This window comes from Tympanuchus pallidicinctus, unplaced genomic scaffold (genome assembly GCF_026119805.1).
Source record: "Tympanuchus pallidicinctus isolate F22 unplaced genomic scaffold, pur_lepc_1.0 scaffold5, whole genome shotgun sequence".
Lineage (NCBI taxonomy): Eukaryota > Metazoa > Chordata > Aves > Galliformes > Phasianidae > Tympanuchus > Tympanuchus pallidicinctus.
Genome location: NW_026294769.1, coordinates 45,894,420 through 45,910,560, shown reverse-complemented (window position 1 = coordinate 45,910,560; position 16,141 = coordinate 45,894,420). Strand labels below are relative to the sequence as shown.

Below are 16,141 nucleotides of genomic sequence, written 5' to 3'. Positions count from 1 at the left end.
AGTTTCTTTCCTGATCCTGACTACAAGTTAAAGGTGTTGTTGCTCATTTGCTATTATAATCTTTTTTTTAGAGACCTAGGGGGACCGATGAGAAGGCAACTTGAGCTGATATTTATCCATTAAATTATGACAATCTAAGCTTTGAAATAACATTCAGCTTTTATCCCCATACGTGTTTATAGATGTTTCTCCAGGCACCACAGATGAAACTGTGGGATTTTTTTTATGTCTGTGTTTATGCTAGAACCCTATGGGATTAAGCATCTTTTTAGAAATGCAAAGTCTACCACACTGTTAATCTCCTACTCATCCAAGTCAGTGCTAACTTATAATTCTTCCTTTGTCTAAAACACACAGAACTTCTCTTTATTCCTTGAAAATAAAACTGAATTTTTAGATAGAAGTAATAGAAAATTTGAGGCTTTCATTTATCTTATTTCTTTTGAATAATATTGCCAGGCCCATGGGTTACAAATGGTTGCTTTTATTGTCTTCCTAATTTACTCTTTTTTTTTTCAATTTTCAACAAGAGCACAGTAAGAAAACTCCTGAGATGATGAAATTGAATATAACTGTTTCAGAAATGTTATGCATATCTTGAGTACGTCTGAAAAACTGCTGTTTTGCTATGTTTAGCTTCCCCTTAGTTCTAATGAATCATTTTACAGCTCTAGGCTATCTGCTAGCACCGAAAGACGCAGCGAGTGCTGCCATCAAGGATTTTTAAACAGATGACCATTTAAAAATGAACTGATGAAGGAAGATGGGAGAAAAAGCAATGCAATCACGCAGTGACGCAGCAATCAGTTTGCACAGTCTGAAGTGAGAGGCATTTGACAAGCTATTCTTAAGACTTTTTAAGAAAAACAGAAGAAAAAAAAGGGAGAAGCTGAGGGCAGATTACTTCATGAAAGTATTCTGGACTGTTTTCTTGACTTTTGAAAGTTGCCTTTTCCACACTGTTTTGGATTTGAAATTCAGTGAATTACAAGAATGTAAGCATGTTAAGTCCCCACTTACACAAATGCCTATTGGAGTATCAGACATGAGTTTTTGATCCTATTCATTTCCAACATAATCTGACTGTGGGAGACATTCTCAAATTTTTGGGCCAGTGTACCACAATTTTGCTTTTTACCCAGCATTGATCATTAACTTTGAAATTGCATCATGGAATCATCGAATCATAGAATGGCTTGAACTGAAATGGATCTCAAGTATCATCAAGTTCCAACCCCTCTGGCATAGGCAGGAAATGTTGTAAAAGTGTTGTGTTTTTTTTAAAGGCATTCTGCGGTCTCTCAGAAGATTGTGTGTCCTGGTCACAGAGCTCCCTGTTCAGGAGTGTAGTGTCCCAGTCTGACCTCCTGTACACTTTGTGTTCCATGTGTTAGCATTTGACCATATAATCATCATCTCTGTTTCATTTAGATACTTCTTTTTTTCTTACTTAGAAAGTTTATAAAGCTGGGTTGTAAATTGCGTATCTACAAGTAAATATGATACAAGGATGAGCAGGGCTGAAGAACTGAGAAGAGTAATTTGTATGCTTTGATTTGCAGTTGAAGAGAGCGTTGAGCATAGCAGTGTACTGTACAGTACAGTGTACAGTAGCTAAGGGAAGCAATACTTTATTCTGTCATTACTGGTGCAATATGTAAGAGACTCCTCTGCATATAACTTGTTTTCTACTCTGTACAGAACTGCACATGCAAGAGCTAAAGCTGATGCTGCGGATCAGGCTGCTCAGGCTGCTCGTCAGGAATGTGATATTGCAAGAGCAGTTGCCAGAGAACTTTCACCAAATTTCTACCAACCAGGTAATTGTAGATTGGTTTTGGTTTGTGGCCAGTCTTTCTTCCTCACAGTTAAATATTAAATATTATTCCATTTTGAATGTTGTCATTTTTTCAGAAACAGTAGTTAGGTAGTGAAGATTGCATGTTGCCCCAGATTTTGTTTTCATTTTTTAATTATTTGTTAATATTGCTTTGTATTAAAAAGTGAAGTGTCAAAAAGTTGGAATCTGGCTTACAGCTTTGGCTTGCTAATAGCTTATTCAAGATGATAGCAACGTAAGACATCAGAGAACATAAATAAACAGAAATTGAGGTTGTTTCTACAGTGTTACTAGGAGAAGGGTTGAGGCTTGTAAGTCTTACAGTCTACATTTGTATCCAGGTTTAAATGTGTCTTTCTTGGGTGACCTTGTTTCACATAGATGACCAGAATTCTAGACAATGCTCTACAGAAGTATTTTGAATAGTAAGACTTTACAGGCTTTAGCATAATTATCAGTATGTACCTTTCACTGTTGGAAATCGCTTCTATACATCCTTGTCTTCGGATTCATCATATTAATGGCTCATATTTACTCCCATGATACTGAAATCATTTTCTTTTTTTCATTATTTCATTCTTTCATCAGTTGATGAACTTCCAGTCTATAGTAGCAGTTCATCTCATTAGTTACAACTTAAGAAATCCTAATTTTAGTTCATGCTAAGAGTCACAGAATCACAGAATGGCCAGGGTTGGAAGGGACCTCAAGGATCATGAATCTCCAAACCCCTGCCACATGCAGGGCCAACCTCCCCATTTAATACTGGACCAGGCTGCCCAGGGCCTCATCCAATCTGGCCTTGATCACCTCCAGGGATGGGGCATCCACAGCCTCTCTGGGCAGCCTGTTCCAAGCTAAGAACTAATAGTGGAGACCCTGTAAAAGGAGAACTTGGTTGAAGATAAAAATGATGGAGTTAAAGCACCTGGATTGAAAGTATTTCAAAGCTGCTAAGCCCCTGAGATAAAGAAATGACTAGGGGACTCGAGAAAAAAAGTACATGATGGTATGAAATGCAACACCAAGAAATTCATCAAAAGAAGTTTATCTTTGTGCTAAGTTTTCTTGAAAATAACTTGTAATGGGAAAATGTAATTTTTCTCCCTAAGCTTAAAGAGCTTTGAGTGATCAGGAGGTATGCTGTCAGTAAGGAGTAAATGTATGTAGCAAATCAACAAAAAAGAGAGAAAATTTAAAGTACGTACACTTTTCTGTAAAGAAATTGAGCATTTTTCTCTGTCCAAAGAAGTGATTTCTGCATTATCTAAGGTCTAGGTGCATTTGAGTAAATATGAAAATCTTTGATAAAGCTCTCAAATCTCAGATTTTTAATATGAGACACTCTGGGCTATATATCCTAGTATTATACACAATTTATAATTACAGTGAATATTCATAAATCATTGTACCATGACAGTTCTCACTTCCCAATTGCTTTTCTCTCTCATGTAACGTTCATTAAAACATTCATCAAGAACTGCCAAGAGGTTCTAGCTTTTTAATGTGGCTCAAAATGAGATTGAAATGAGAACAAAGTGGTAGGAAGCAAAGTAGCATTCAGTAGGTACGAATAATAGTGTCAGACTGAATCATGAAGATTGAAGCACTACAGAAATCTTCAAATTTAGTTTGCCAGTAAATAATTACCTTAATATTTGCATATTGGGAAAGCAAATATGATTGGAAAGATCTAAGCCATAGTCTAAGTGGTCATAAGCCTACAAGGAGCTGTTTCATGTAAGCTTGTTCAGCTGGGACTCAGGAAAAATTTCACTTCTACTTTAGCTGTGGAACAGATTTGGCTAGTGATTGATAGATGTAATCATGGCATATCTTTGAAGAGTGCTACCCACAAGGCTGTAGGCTTCATAGATTGAACAAGTGTTCCAGTCTTTATAGAAACCAGACTTTACAGGCCTCTTTATTACCAAATAAAACAAATTTTGAGAAATGCCAGTGCTGACCTGTTTGTTTCCTCCAGGCATCACTAAACTTGCAGATGTGACAGAAAAGAGCATATCAGGACAGGAAACAAATGAAACCTGAGCCATTTTCTCATTCAAAGGAGTCATCTAGGGACAGTTTGAGATTTTCTTTGCTTAGAGAAAAATAATAAAGGCTGTTTTGTGTCACTTGTTAAAGCCTAGAGAAGGGTAAATGACTAATGGAAGATGTAATAGAAAAGAAAGGCTTTTGGCACCCAGTAAAAAAGGGGGAAGATTGTTCTAATCTTGAACAAGTTTAATGGATGTGACTGACCTATTTATGCTAAATTCTACAAGGCATCTCTAGCATTTACTCTTGTAAACATGCTGTCAGGAGGTAAACTAAAGTATGAACTTACACAGGCTGGACAGCTAAGCTGTAATTGTCTGTATGCATGCATATCCTGCAGCAAATGTATGCTGTTCTTTCATTCAGTTTGAATGAACAACATTTGATTACATGAAAGAGGGTAAAACTACTTTGCTGCTGGGTAAGAGTCTGGGCACTTTACCATGGAGCAATTTAGCTCTGAAAATTCAAATCTGAATTGTTTTATGGCAGATTATTTGTCAAGCCAACCAACTGCTTGAAGAATACACACTGCTCACCAGAAAATTCTTCCAGCCTTTGACCTCCTGAGCAAGGGATGACATCAATCAAGAAGCCATTTAACAGTTAACCCATGCTAGAGAGGTGAACAGAATTTTAGATGAAATATATGAACAGCAAATGAAAATTTTCTAATAAAAAGAATTATTAGTATTTAGCACCATTGTTTCCTATAATGTTAGGGTACTGTTACAGAAATAGTATTACTTGACATTTTGCAATAAAGTTTCAGAAATAAAAGCATTTCAAGCAGTAGGAAATTTTTGCTGATTTCTAAAAGAAATAATGTCTTAAAGAGAAGCTGTGTTTTAAACTTTCTTTTGACCAGATGTTGATGTCTGTAATCTCGGAAGAAAGCACATCCTCCCCATCTTCCTTCTCTCTGTCGTCTCCATCTCCTCCAGTTCACTAAATGCAAACTCCATATGGACAGGAAGGAGAGATTTCTTCCTGGTGCTAATTAACAGGAATGTTCTGGCTAAGCGCATGTGGATGGGGCCAGATATTTTTATTTAAGAAGCCAATTACAGTGAACATTTTTCCCTGATTAGAGTTACCAGCTATGCTATCAGTTTGTGCCTTAAAGGGTAAGGAAGCTCACTAGTTATTCTTAGTCATATAAAAGTCTCTTCAGTTTTTTAAGTGATTTGACATACTGCTATATCATGCTCATGCAACTGTAGTCTAGATTCTTTCTGTGACACCTCTTCTCTACAATTTATTTCTTCCATCTTCTTTTTACACTTCTGTATGCAGCAGTATATAAAGGCACTGGAGTTGTATCTGATAGTCAAAGTAATAAGATGGGCTAAAAGAAAAGGTGGGCTTCAAGAATTATTCTTGTTCTGTTCTTTATTTTTCTAACTATTGGCTAGCCACGTGACTTCCAAATTTATCACCAGTCCTGTCAAGTCCCAGATATGGGTGTCCTCACTCATATCTTTTGTCCTGCTCAGTGTGAGGACTTGTTGGCTTTATGCACCCATCCTGCCGCACTGACAAACACACATGCTTGGCTCAGCTTATTCCCCAGACCTCCTGAATGCACCTGGGACAAAGAGCAGGCTTGAGAGAAAGCAAAGGGAGGAGAGGTTGCAAATGAACCAATTTCATTTTTCCAGGATGCTTTCTCAGTTTTTCCAACATGATTTTGAGTGACATAATAAAGTGACTTACTTAGGGGGGGAGGAAAGAGCTCATAATTAACTTTTTAAGCTAATAACAGAGAGCCAATTTCCTGTAGAGAAGTAAAGCAATTGAAATCACTGTAATTTTGTCAGGCTTCTATTAAGTATTGAACTAGTTAATATACATCTAGATACAACTTGTGGATTGCCTAGTAAAGGCTATCAAATCTATCTGCAAAGCTAGCTGGACTGACAAGTACATTCTTAAAAGCTAGGTATACCTCTCTGAGCTGCCACTATGGGAATTATGAAAGAAAGAGGTCAGTGCTACCTTAGAGTTTTAACTGCCTCCTTTTTCCAGTTCAAAATTACTCGTTTGCCCCCAAAAAGAAGCACTAACTCCAGGACACAGAACTGGACCACTACTGTCCTGCTCCATTAAATTTCTATGTTGGTCTGTCCAAGTGTCCATTAGCCAAGGACAAGATGAATTAGGGTCTATCACATGGGAATATTATCACAGCAATCAACATTTCCATTATAAACGCTATTTATAACTGCATCATAAATATTTGTTCCACGTTGAAGTTCAGCTCAACAAAATCTATACTGTGAAAACGTTTCTTACGGTGTGAAATTTCACTAGAGGATGGTAATTTATTTTAAAATTCTATTACATTAGTGCATTTGAATTATATTGAAAAAGGGTCTTATTTTTATTTTTTAAACACATGATATGGGTTACACAATGATTGTTGGTGCATTCAGTTTTACTTGACCACATCAATTAACACTTGTTGCTGAACTGTGGGCTCCTTTGATTTTGTTTTTACAGGAAATGGAGAGTTAGAGATGTATTTCAGAGGAAATGGCAGAACGCTAGAAAAAAAAAAAAAGATCTTTACAGCTGCATTCCGTATTTGCCAGTGCCTAACATGCAGAACATTTTATTCCATGAAAATCTGCAATACAGCGGAAGTAGAGAGAGTTTAGAGACAGAGAGATCTAAAAAAGATTTATGGGATTCAGATTATAGACCTGAGTAATGTAGACAAATGTAGTATTTTTTAGAATGCTGTAGAAGATCACGGTGAGAATTTGGAGAGGGTGAAGATTTCTGAATTTTAGTCTTGTTATAGCTATTTACTCAGATCTTAATCTAAACAGGTGGCAAATCTGGAGATGAAACATAACCAGCATAGAATTGGTAGTTTTGGGGTTTGTTGTTTTTTTTTTTTTTTTTTATGAGATTAGACAGGATGAAGAGTGTAAGAAGAAAAGTAAGAGGAACATGGAACAGAGTAATCTGTGATTCTCTGTAAGGGAATATTGCAAACCAAGAGTTTAGTGTTGTTAGCTTAGATGTTAGAGATCAAGGGAGAACTGACATTATGTCAGGAAGGTGAGTGGCATGATGATTTATCTTAAAATACAAAAGCTCAGTAATATATTTGGAAAGATGCCTGAATAGGATGGAAGACTAAAGAGATCACGTGCCTTAATTTTACCAGAATTAAACTGATTGTTGAATTTGTATGGTTCTGACATTTCCAGTGCAGCAGTCAGTTCGCTTAGCCAACTTCAGACTCATAACGTTCCTATGTTCTTCAATGATTCTACTGCTAGATGTAAGAAGTCAGTTTTTCTAGAAATTTGAAGCAGCTTAGTGAATGTTGCTGTGTTTTTGGAGGCATTCAAGGCAAGGTTGGATAGAGCCCTGGGCAGCCTAATCTAGCGGGTGGCAGCCCTGCCCACAGCAATGGAGTTGGAGGTAGATGACTGTTAAGATCCCTTCCAAACGAAGCCATTCTCTGATTCTATGTTTTTACAATATATTGATCCTGAATATTGGAAAATATTGAATTAACTCTTTACCTTTCATGAAAATTGATAAAACCTCATATTTTAAAAGTAGTGTATTTTTGATCCCTTTATTTTGCTCCTGTTTTTGTGGCTTTCAAGTTCATATTTTCAAAATTTCTACAACTGCAAATGGATAAATGAAATCTGATGTAATCATATGATGTGATAAATCACAGTAGCAAGTAAATATCCCTTTAAGACAGCAGTGTATAAATCTGTGACTAAAATGAGCAGAGTTCAAAACACTGTCTAGTTATTTCGACGTCACTTTCCACATGTAAGTCATTCATAATCTCAGTTGTTTTGTGACATATTTTTCATATCTTCCCAGTAGTGAATCTGAATATCACACAGTTCACAAGCATGAGTACTGATGTCTAGAACCCAAACACTGGATGTACATTGCAGAATCACAGAATAGCAGGGGTTGGAAGAGATGTCAGGAGATCATTGAGTCCAATCCCCCAGGCTAAAGCGGGTGCACTATCATAGGTCACACAGATGGGTCCTGAATATCTTCATAGGAGGAGACTCCGACCTCTCTGGACAACCTGTTTTTGTGCTCCATCATCCTTACCATAAAGAAGTTCTTCTGCATGTTTGTATGGGACTTCTGTGTTCAAGTTTTAGGCCATTGCTCCTTGTCCTATCACTGCACACCATTAAGAAGAGCCTGGCCTCATCCATTTGCCTCCCACCTCCCTTGAGATGTCAGACTGAACAGACCCGGGTTACTCAGTCTTTCCTCATAAGGGAGATGCCCCAGGCCCTTAATCATCTCTGTAGCCCTCCTCTGTTCTCCTTCTAGGAGTCCATCTTTTTTGAACTGGGGGACCCAGAACTGGACACAGTAGTCTAAATGCGGCCTCACCAGGGCAGAGTAGAGGGGGAGAATCTCCTCCCATGGCTCCTTCTGGCCATACTCTTTTTAATGCACCTCAGTGCCAGGCTTCTTCTTTTATTACTGCTAAAATAGAATAGTGTTCAGAATAAAACAGTGCAAGGAAGAAAAGCCTGCTCTTTCCTACGTGTTTGTATGTGGCTCAAGAGGCAGTGTATCTGACGTATCTTCAACAGTCTATTCCAAAGTCTCACTGGGAACATGTTTTAATGTGGAATAGAAAGGCTATGCAAAAGGGGAGAATCTACTAAGAGAACAATAAATAACAGAGCCATAAGTATTTTGTTTTTAATATAAAGCTTAATAGCCAAATCAGCCCTGTTTTGTTTCTGAACTTCATTGAATATGTTGTGTTTTCTGATTTCATGTTTTCAAAAGGAAGATGAGCTGTGTCTAGGTAGTTTTCCTATCTGATTCTAAGAGGAGAATTGCTGATTGTTAATGAGAAAAAAAAAAAAAAAAAAAAAAGGAAGTGAAAAATAGCAAGGAGAGAGAAATCTAATAAAATGACATAGAAATTGGTAGTCGTTTCATCCTAGTCTTCACTGAGTACCCAAATATCATGGGTAGCGTGTTGTGTATTTTTATAGTGTGGTGAACAATATTATTGAAATGAAAAGGTACTAATGAAGTGATATGCTGAAATCACAAACTGCAACAGAATATAACAAATGTCTCAGTAATATTTCACATCTAGGAGAAAGCTATTATTCACACTAGTAATTACTCACCAAATTAGTTAGTAGTATTACTGGACTTAGTATTTAAGATGAAGACAGTGACCTGTTCCTCAGAAACGCTATGAGAAGCCCTTAGGGACTGGCAGACTCAGCCAGTTGCAGATGAGATGTGAACCTGCTCCTGTTGAGGTCAGTTGCCAAACCCCCATCGAGCAGATTGGTAGCCACGCTCTTGAAATGTGATACAGGGGGAGAAGCAGCTGATACGATTCCAGTCTGCATATAGAGAAGAAGCACGTCATGGAGAAGAGGGGTAATAGTCCCTTTTCTGCGTGACGCAAGTGACATTCTGAAATGCTGTGTCTAACTTTGGGCATCATCATGCAAGGAAGGTGTGGACACCCTGGGAAAAATGTAAAGAAATGTGGTTCTACTGGGTAAAAAGGACTATTAATAGCAGGCTCTTTCTGCAATTAATCTCTTCTGAGAATATGCAGTTGTGGTGATAACAGAATTACAGCTTTTCACTTCTGCACATCTTTTATGATCAATATAAAGGAGCTTGAAAACACCACTGCTGTAGTTAACATTTGCTAAATTTTCCAGTGACATTTTTCCAGTTTTCAGAAAATGGATTCCCACAAACAGAGGTTCACATACTCTTAGTAATGACGGTGAAACATATGCTGACTCTGGGCTTCAGTCTGCCTCATGCCTCTGTGCAGCTTGGCTGAAGTAGGCTCTTTTTTTCTGTGGAAAAGCTAAAAACGTGCTTTCTCAGTTAGTTCATATTAAACAGTATGCAGGTTCCAAAGAATACAGGTGTATTATAGCGCATGTGTTATTTAACTGCAAACATTCACAGTAAGTACAAAGTGTACATTGTCCAACCAGTAAAAAAGAAGCCTGTTCTAAATACAAGAGCTGTATGCCAACAACATACAGTCTTGTAAAACGGGTTCTGTCAGTATTCATCAGCAGTGAGCTAGGGTAAGTAAAGAAAGCCATGCAGTAATTAAGATTGCTGGTCATGAGCAATTTCTATACCCATAAGCTGATGTCCCAGTCAGGTGACGCACAGCACTCATACTGCTGTCTATCAGATGGGATAAATCTGTTTCATGTTTCTAGTGGGAAAGAGTCTAAAAGTAAGAGTCCACATGCTACAATCTACTATGCAATTACAATTATGAATTGTGTCTCTTTCTACAAATTTTACAGCAACTGTAGTCACCTATTAAAACAGCCAGAGAAATGAAGCAGAGATTGGACAGTCAATACAGATTATTCTTAGTGTTGACAGCAGTCACTTCTTGAGATTCGGTAGACTATTCTTTCCTGCCTTCAAATCTTTCAAGTGTACATGTGTTTACTCCATAATGATGCAGTTAGAAACCTTTTGAGGAAAGAAAGCTTGCTTTAAGTGATTATTCTTGATTTTTTAAAATTATTTATTGGAAAATGTAGGGGAATACAAAATAAAAACATACTGTTTATCTGTTATATTCAGATATCTTCATTACAGAATGACTCAAATTCAGATATCTAGGAACTGCTAACTGTCTGGGTTTCTTACAGATCGGAATGGCATTGATGTTTCTGTTCTGTCATCCCACTTCTAGACTCAAAAGTTTGTGATACTGCATATGATTTGGACCATTTGCTGGAAGTGCATTTCCTTGTTGTTTTTTTGTTTATTTGTTTGTTTGTTTTGTCATTGCAGTTACTAAGTCCAGGTGCTTGAGTAGATTAAGTAGATGCTTTAATGTTTTCAAGAGATTTCTTACAGCACTGTGAGATAAGATAATGCCACGAACTTTTCGACAAATATATTTTTAAAATGAGAATCAAGCTCTCTGTGTGATACTCATATAGTCATCCATTCATAGGCAGCAGTCTTTTGCTGTGCAAACATCAGAGCAGAGTAAACACAGAAGCTTAAGAACTACCCTTCAGTTTGGCCAGGTGTGTACATATCTCTGTATGCGTGTTCAGTAAATAAATAACTCAACGCTCTTGATCTTTGTGACAGGAAGTGTTTGATGTAGGCTTTTAGAAGGACACGTCGTTTTTTTTTATGTCAAAATCAGGAAAATTAAGTATTGGCAGGTATTTCCAGTATTAATCTACTTGGAAATTATTTATGCTACTGCATAGTAAAGGGTATTTATGCTACTACACGATAAAGTAGTTGATAAAGAGCAATTTGAGTGTTTGAAGTTGTACAAAAGTCAAATAGCGGGCAATTTCTCCGATTTTCACCAATGGCTACCTATTTAAGGAAGGAAAGTTACATTTACAGCTGCATTGTTTAATGATGCTACCTTTAAAAATTATTTGTAATTGAACCATTTGTGTATTCTATCTTTTACATCCCTGATTAATAATGTGGCTTTTGTCAGGTTGTAGCAATAGCATGTTATTATGTACTATCTGTGTTACATTCTGAGGTCACATTGGTAGTACATGACTTGAAGGACAGCAGGCTGCCAGATCAAATCACAACAGGTCCAAAAAATAAATGCACGTAGGCATCATTCTACATGACATTCTTGGATCTAGTGAGTGTTGGCACATGTTAGTTTCCCCTGTTGCCTCCAGTGCAGTCAGAGAAAAGAAGCTACCAGGAGTATCGCTTGAGGAAACAGTAATTTTAACAGTATGAATATTCTGAATTAAGGAATTATTAGAAATATATATGTGCATCACTGGGAATACGGCATTTTTTTCAAGGAGAATCCCACCTCCAAACTGACAATCAAGTCAGATGCTTTCTTGCTGTCTGAGAACCAGACATCTCACATATTTTTCCACATTTCTCCAAGCCTTTAAAAAGCTGTTCCCTCCCATGTCATGCTGCTGAGATGCTATAATCGTCACAGAGGTGCTGCAGACATCTGGAGGGATAACATCCTGAACTACTGTATCTAAGTCAGAAACTATAATCATGGAGAGCCCTACGCCTCTTTGAGCACCTTGGATTATAGTCATCAGTTTCTCTATGACTGTAATCCCACTCGATCACACTCCAGGCCCATTCTGTCTCACTGCAGCCTGCCAAGATGGCTGACCCGTCTGCCAAGCATTGCTGAAGCCATAACCATAGCTACGCTCTGCTGAGTTCATCAACACATTCTACACATGACATTGCATAACCGTCCATTCATTTGGGCTGAATTCAAGCCAGCGATCTACCAGTTAAAAGCTTTTTTTTTCCTGTTAACAAGCATAACCTTTAGAAAATTAAGAATAAAACAGAGGAAGTACTAGTGACCTTAATTATAGTTCTTTCCCACCCCTACACATATCCGCAATGAAGCAATAATAAAAAACTCTGTATAAATCTTACTGAATATAGTTATTTGCACTTTCCTAGTGACTCATTGAATCTCTTCTTCTAACAGACCAATAAATTATTATATTTCCCTCACCTAGTTTCTATCCTGAATGCTGAAGAATAATTATAAAATAGGTGTCCTGCTGTGAAAAATCCAATTTTGAATAATTGCAGGGAAAAAAAATACACTGTATTAATTGAAATTTATGAGTGTTCATCAAAGTAGCAAATCTGATGAGATCACAGATATTATTGCCAGTGGTGATACTTCAGAAGACTATTGATCACATCAGAAGATAGCAAATCAAGTGATTTTCACTTTTCTATCTCTCAAACCATATATAGCAATTTCTGTTAAAAACAGCATTATTTTTTTACTACAGTGCTTCTAGAAACAAAAGACTTGAGATTTGGTTCAGTGGTATTATGGCCTGATTTTGTACTAGGATGTAATGAGTAGCAATCATGGAAATAAGGAAATAAGGAAACAAATCTATTCACAACTAATAATTTCTTTCTCTTTTGTTGTCGTGTTATAGTTTTAGACTGTGAACTTCTTAGAACAAATATTTTCTTGTATTGTAGAAGTTAAAAAAGGGGCCTCTAATGTTGGCAGATTTGAGGCATCTCTTCAGATAATTACCATCAGTAGTATGTACTGAAGTTTGCATAAAGACTGCAGCATCTAACTTCAGTGACCAGTGGAAGAACTTCAATCTTGTTACCACAGACAATTAAGTAAATTTTGCAGGGACAGTTTGAAAAACAAATATTGAAGGCCTGTCTCAAGAACAAAATCAGTCTCTATGGTAAAGAATACATCAACCTCTAGGTTTTAAATGTAGTTATGCAAGTTATGATGACCTAATTAAGCAAAGTCTCACAGGAAATGCCAAGTAATTCTCAAGTTAGCGTTTTTGCACAGAGTGTAATTACAGTGCTTTCCATCCAAATCCCTTTTAAGTGATTTAAAGGTTATGGTTTGGCCTTCAGAAATAAGAGCAGGAGGAGACGAAGGATGCTGTACCTCTTGCACAGGACCCAGGCAGTTTACAGGTGGAGTACCAATCAACCCAGATGACCAGAGGCATTCAGGTTCTATATAGCCTGCACTTACCTATAGAGCTTTAGAGGACCTGCTTCAATCACACGTAGTCCTGGACTGCAGACTAGGCGTCCACTGCCCTGTTATGGTGAGAGGCTCTCGTTTGTATTGCTTAGTGTCTTAAACATAGCTAAGAAAAAACTGCTCCCCCCAGAATGAGACCTTATGTCCTAGTGAAGTTTTGCACAACATTCTCTCCCTGAAGGAACATATCTGGCACCGTGAAAAGGCTTCCTGTGGAGATTATTTATTGATATCAACGGAATTCTATCCTAGGTAATTGGGTTCAAGGAAAAGCTTTCAAATCTGTATGTCTGCTGCCTGAATCCCTTTTTATACTGGAGTACATGAAAAGCTGCAAAAGACTAGGATGCAACATATTAATTCTCAGAGAATTTAGTGCTACGTTGAATTAAAATGTGCTAGAATATAGTATGTTTTAGTTTACCTAATACTGTTTTAATTCAGTATTCTAGTACATGTTAATTCTGTATAATGGTAAAGAACTTATTTATTTTTGGTAATAGAAAATAAAATAGATGTTCTTTGGTTACTTGAAAATGCATTGTGGCAGTCTTGCCACAAAACACCAAAATGGCTGATACGTTACGATACAGACTTGTTTTGACAAATAAAAAAAATATTACTTTTATAATTTTGAGGATATAGATTATACTGAAGTGAGGCAAAAGCATGTTGAATTATGGAAATTAGATTTCTGGCAGGTTACTGTGTTATACATAACGACTGAAATTCAGAAATATTCCCTGAAGGATCACCAGCCTACTGTAAGGAATCCTGGTACTTGCACCACCTCCGGAATTCATCCTCTCCCTCAGTTCCAACCTTTTCCTGTATCCCCATCTCCTTCACACGGGCCAAAATCAGTTGGAACTACCTACATTGAATAGGCAAGAGCACAGCTTGTACCTGAAATATAAGAGTATATATCTACAAGTTTTTTCTCACTATCCAAGGTACATTCTGCAATCCTTCTTGAGCTTGAGATTTCATTCCAGTCTGATAAGACACAAGGTCTCTTAGCCTTCTTGGGAAACACTGCATTTGCACCATCCTGCAAGATTACATTTTTAGACATTGCTTGAGCCACAGTCCTGAAACAGTGCCCTGCTGCCAATATGTATACCTCACTAGGCTATGGGGGAAAGCATGTGGCTGTCACCTCTCTAAAAATGCTGTGGCAGAACCAGGCCACCCTTCTCTTCTCATTTTCAGGGCATGCCATGCTGTCACATCATTACTGGAGACCTTCCAGGAGGAAGGACGTGTTACACAAGAACTCCACAAGAAATTCTAGTGTTAGAAGAACAATTAGCATGTCCGCAACCAAACCGAAGCCCAACTCACCTACTGCAGTAAATTACATTTGTTCAACTTAGGGAAGGCCGAAGGTCAAACCCCATTGTAGTGCACAGCTTTCTCACAAGGGGAACAGAGGGACTGAGCTGATCTCTGCTCTCTGATGGCAGCAGCAGTACTTGAGGAAATGGCATGGAGCTGTGTAAGGGGAGGTTCAGGTGAATGTTAGGGAAAGGTTCTTCACCAGAGGGTGGTTGGGCACTGGAACAGGCTGCCCAGGGCAGAGATCATGGCACCAAACCTGTCAGAGTTCAAGGAGCATTTGGGCAACGCTCTCAGACATAGGGTTTGAATTTTGAGTTGTCGAGAATTTGGACTCAATGACCCTTGTGGGTCTTTCCCAACTTGGGATATTCTATGATTCTGTAAAGCGCTATTCAAGCAGAGCAGCTTCCACCTTCACATACATATATCACACATAATCACAGTCCTTGGGTTTTCAGAAGCTATTTCCCTAAGCTTCTGTCTAACTCTCACTTCACAGTGCCATTCAAATCGAATCACAGCTGTATGACCCAAAAGCTGCCTAATAACTAACATTGAGCAGCAAAAGTCTGTCAGTTTTAAGAAGGCAGTAGCAGAACCTGCAAATCACTGTGGGAAAACAGACAGGTTCTTCTACAAAGAAAGCTTATCTTTACTTGGTTAGAAAAAACTTACTGGATCTGCATTCCAGACCAGTTCTCAGGTATTCAGAAATATCATAGGAATATATCTACTGGTTGCTTGAACTAGAAACTGAAAAGCTTAACTCCATGTTTATTTGCTAAGTAGATAAACCCTAACTTCTTCTCAGCCTCAAATCCTATTCTTTTAGGGAACAAGCAGCTGAGCCACCTTGTTGGATCAAGAATTAATGACTCCCTTTCCAAACTCCATTGGCCCTGGCTCCTTTAGACTTGTGCTGTAGAGTGCACTTATGCAGAAAAAAAAGGAGGATTCTGTTGTCCATGTCTCTATTGTTAGATAATGCTTTTAACAATGGAGGCTTGCTAAATCCTGACAGGCATTCTTAGTCCTCAGAAAAGAATGGAAACTGTTCTTTCTGCTTGGAGTCAATGGTTCAGACAGGTGCATAATCTGATTGTACTGAATACAATGAACAGATTTTTAAAAAGGAGTCCTTGGCCAGTCTCCAAAGCTAACATTAGAACAGAGCCAAGAATTTAAGTAACAGAAAGATATGCCTGGCAGGACTGGAGGCAAGAGATATATCTCTGATAGCCATATGTGATGTGTTGAAGGTTTGGGGGCGGAGGATGGTTGCTTTGTTAAACTGAAGCAATTCTTCAGTGTCTGATCAGACTCTC

At 37.9% G+C, this 16,141-nt stretch overlaps 1 protein-coding gene across 4 annotated transcripts in view; it reads left to right on the top strand.

The window, feature by feature from the left end:
- The window catches only part of JPH1 (junctophilin 1), an 86,656-nt gene that overhangs the window by 55,742 nt on the left and 14,773 nt on the right, over positions 1-16,141 (top strand). For all 4 annotated transcript variants that reach the window (XM_052703839.1, XM_052703840.1, XM_052703838.1 and 1 more), the window contains exon 3: positions 1,702-1,820. In XM_052703839.1, coding sequence (XP_052559799.1) covers positions 1,702-1,820 — 119 coding nt within the window. The remainder of the gene's footprint in view (positions 1-1,701; positions 1,821-16,141) is intronic.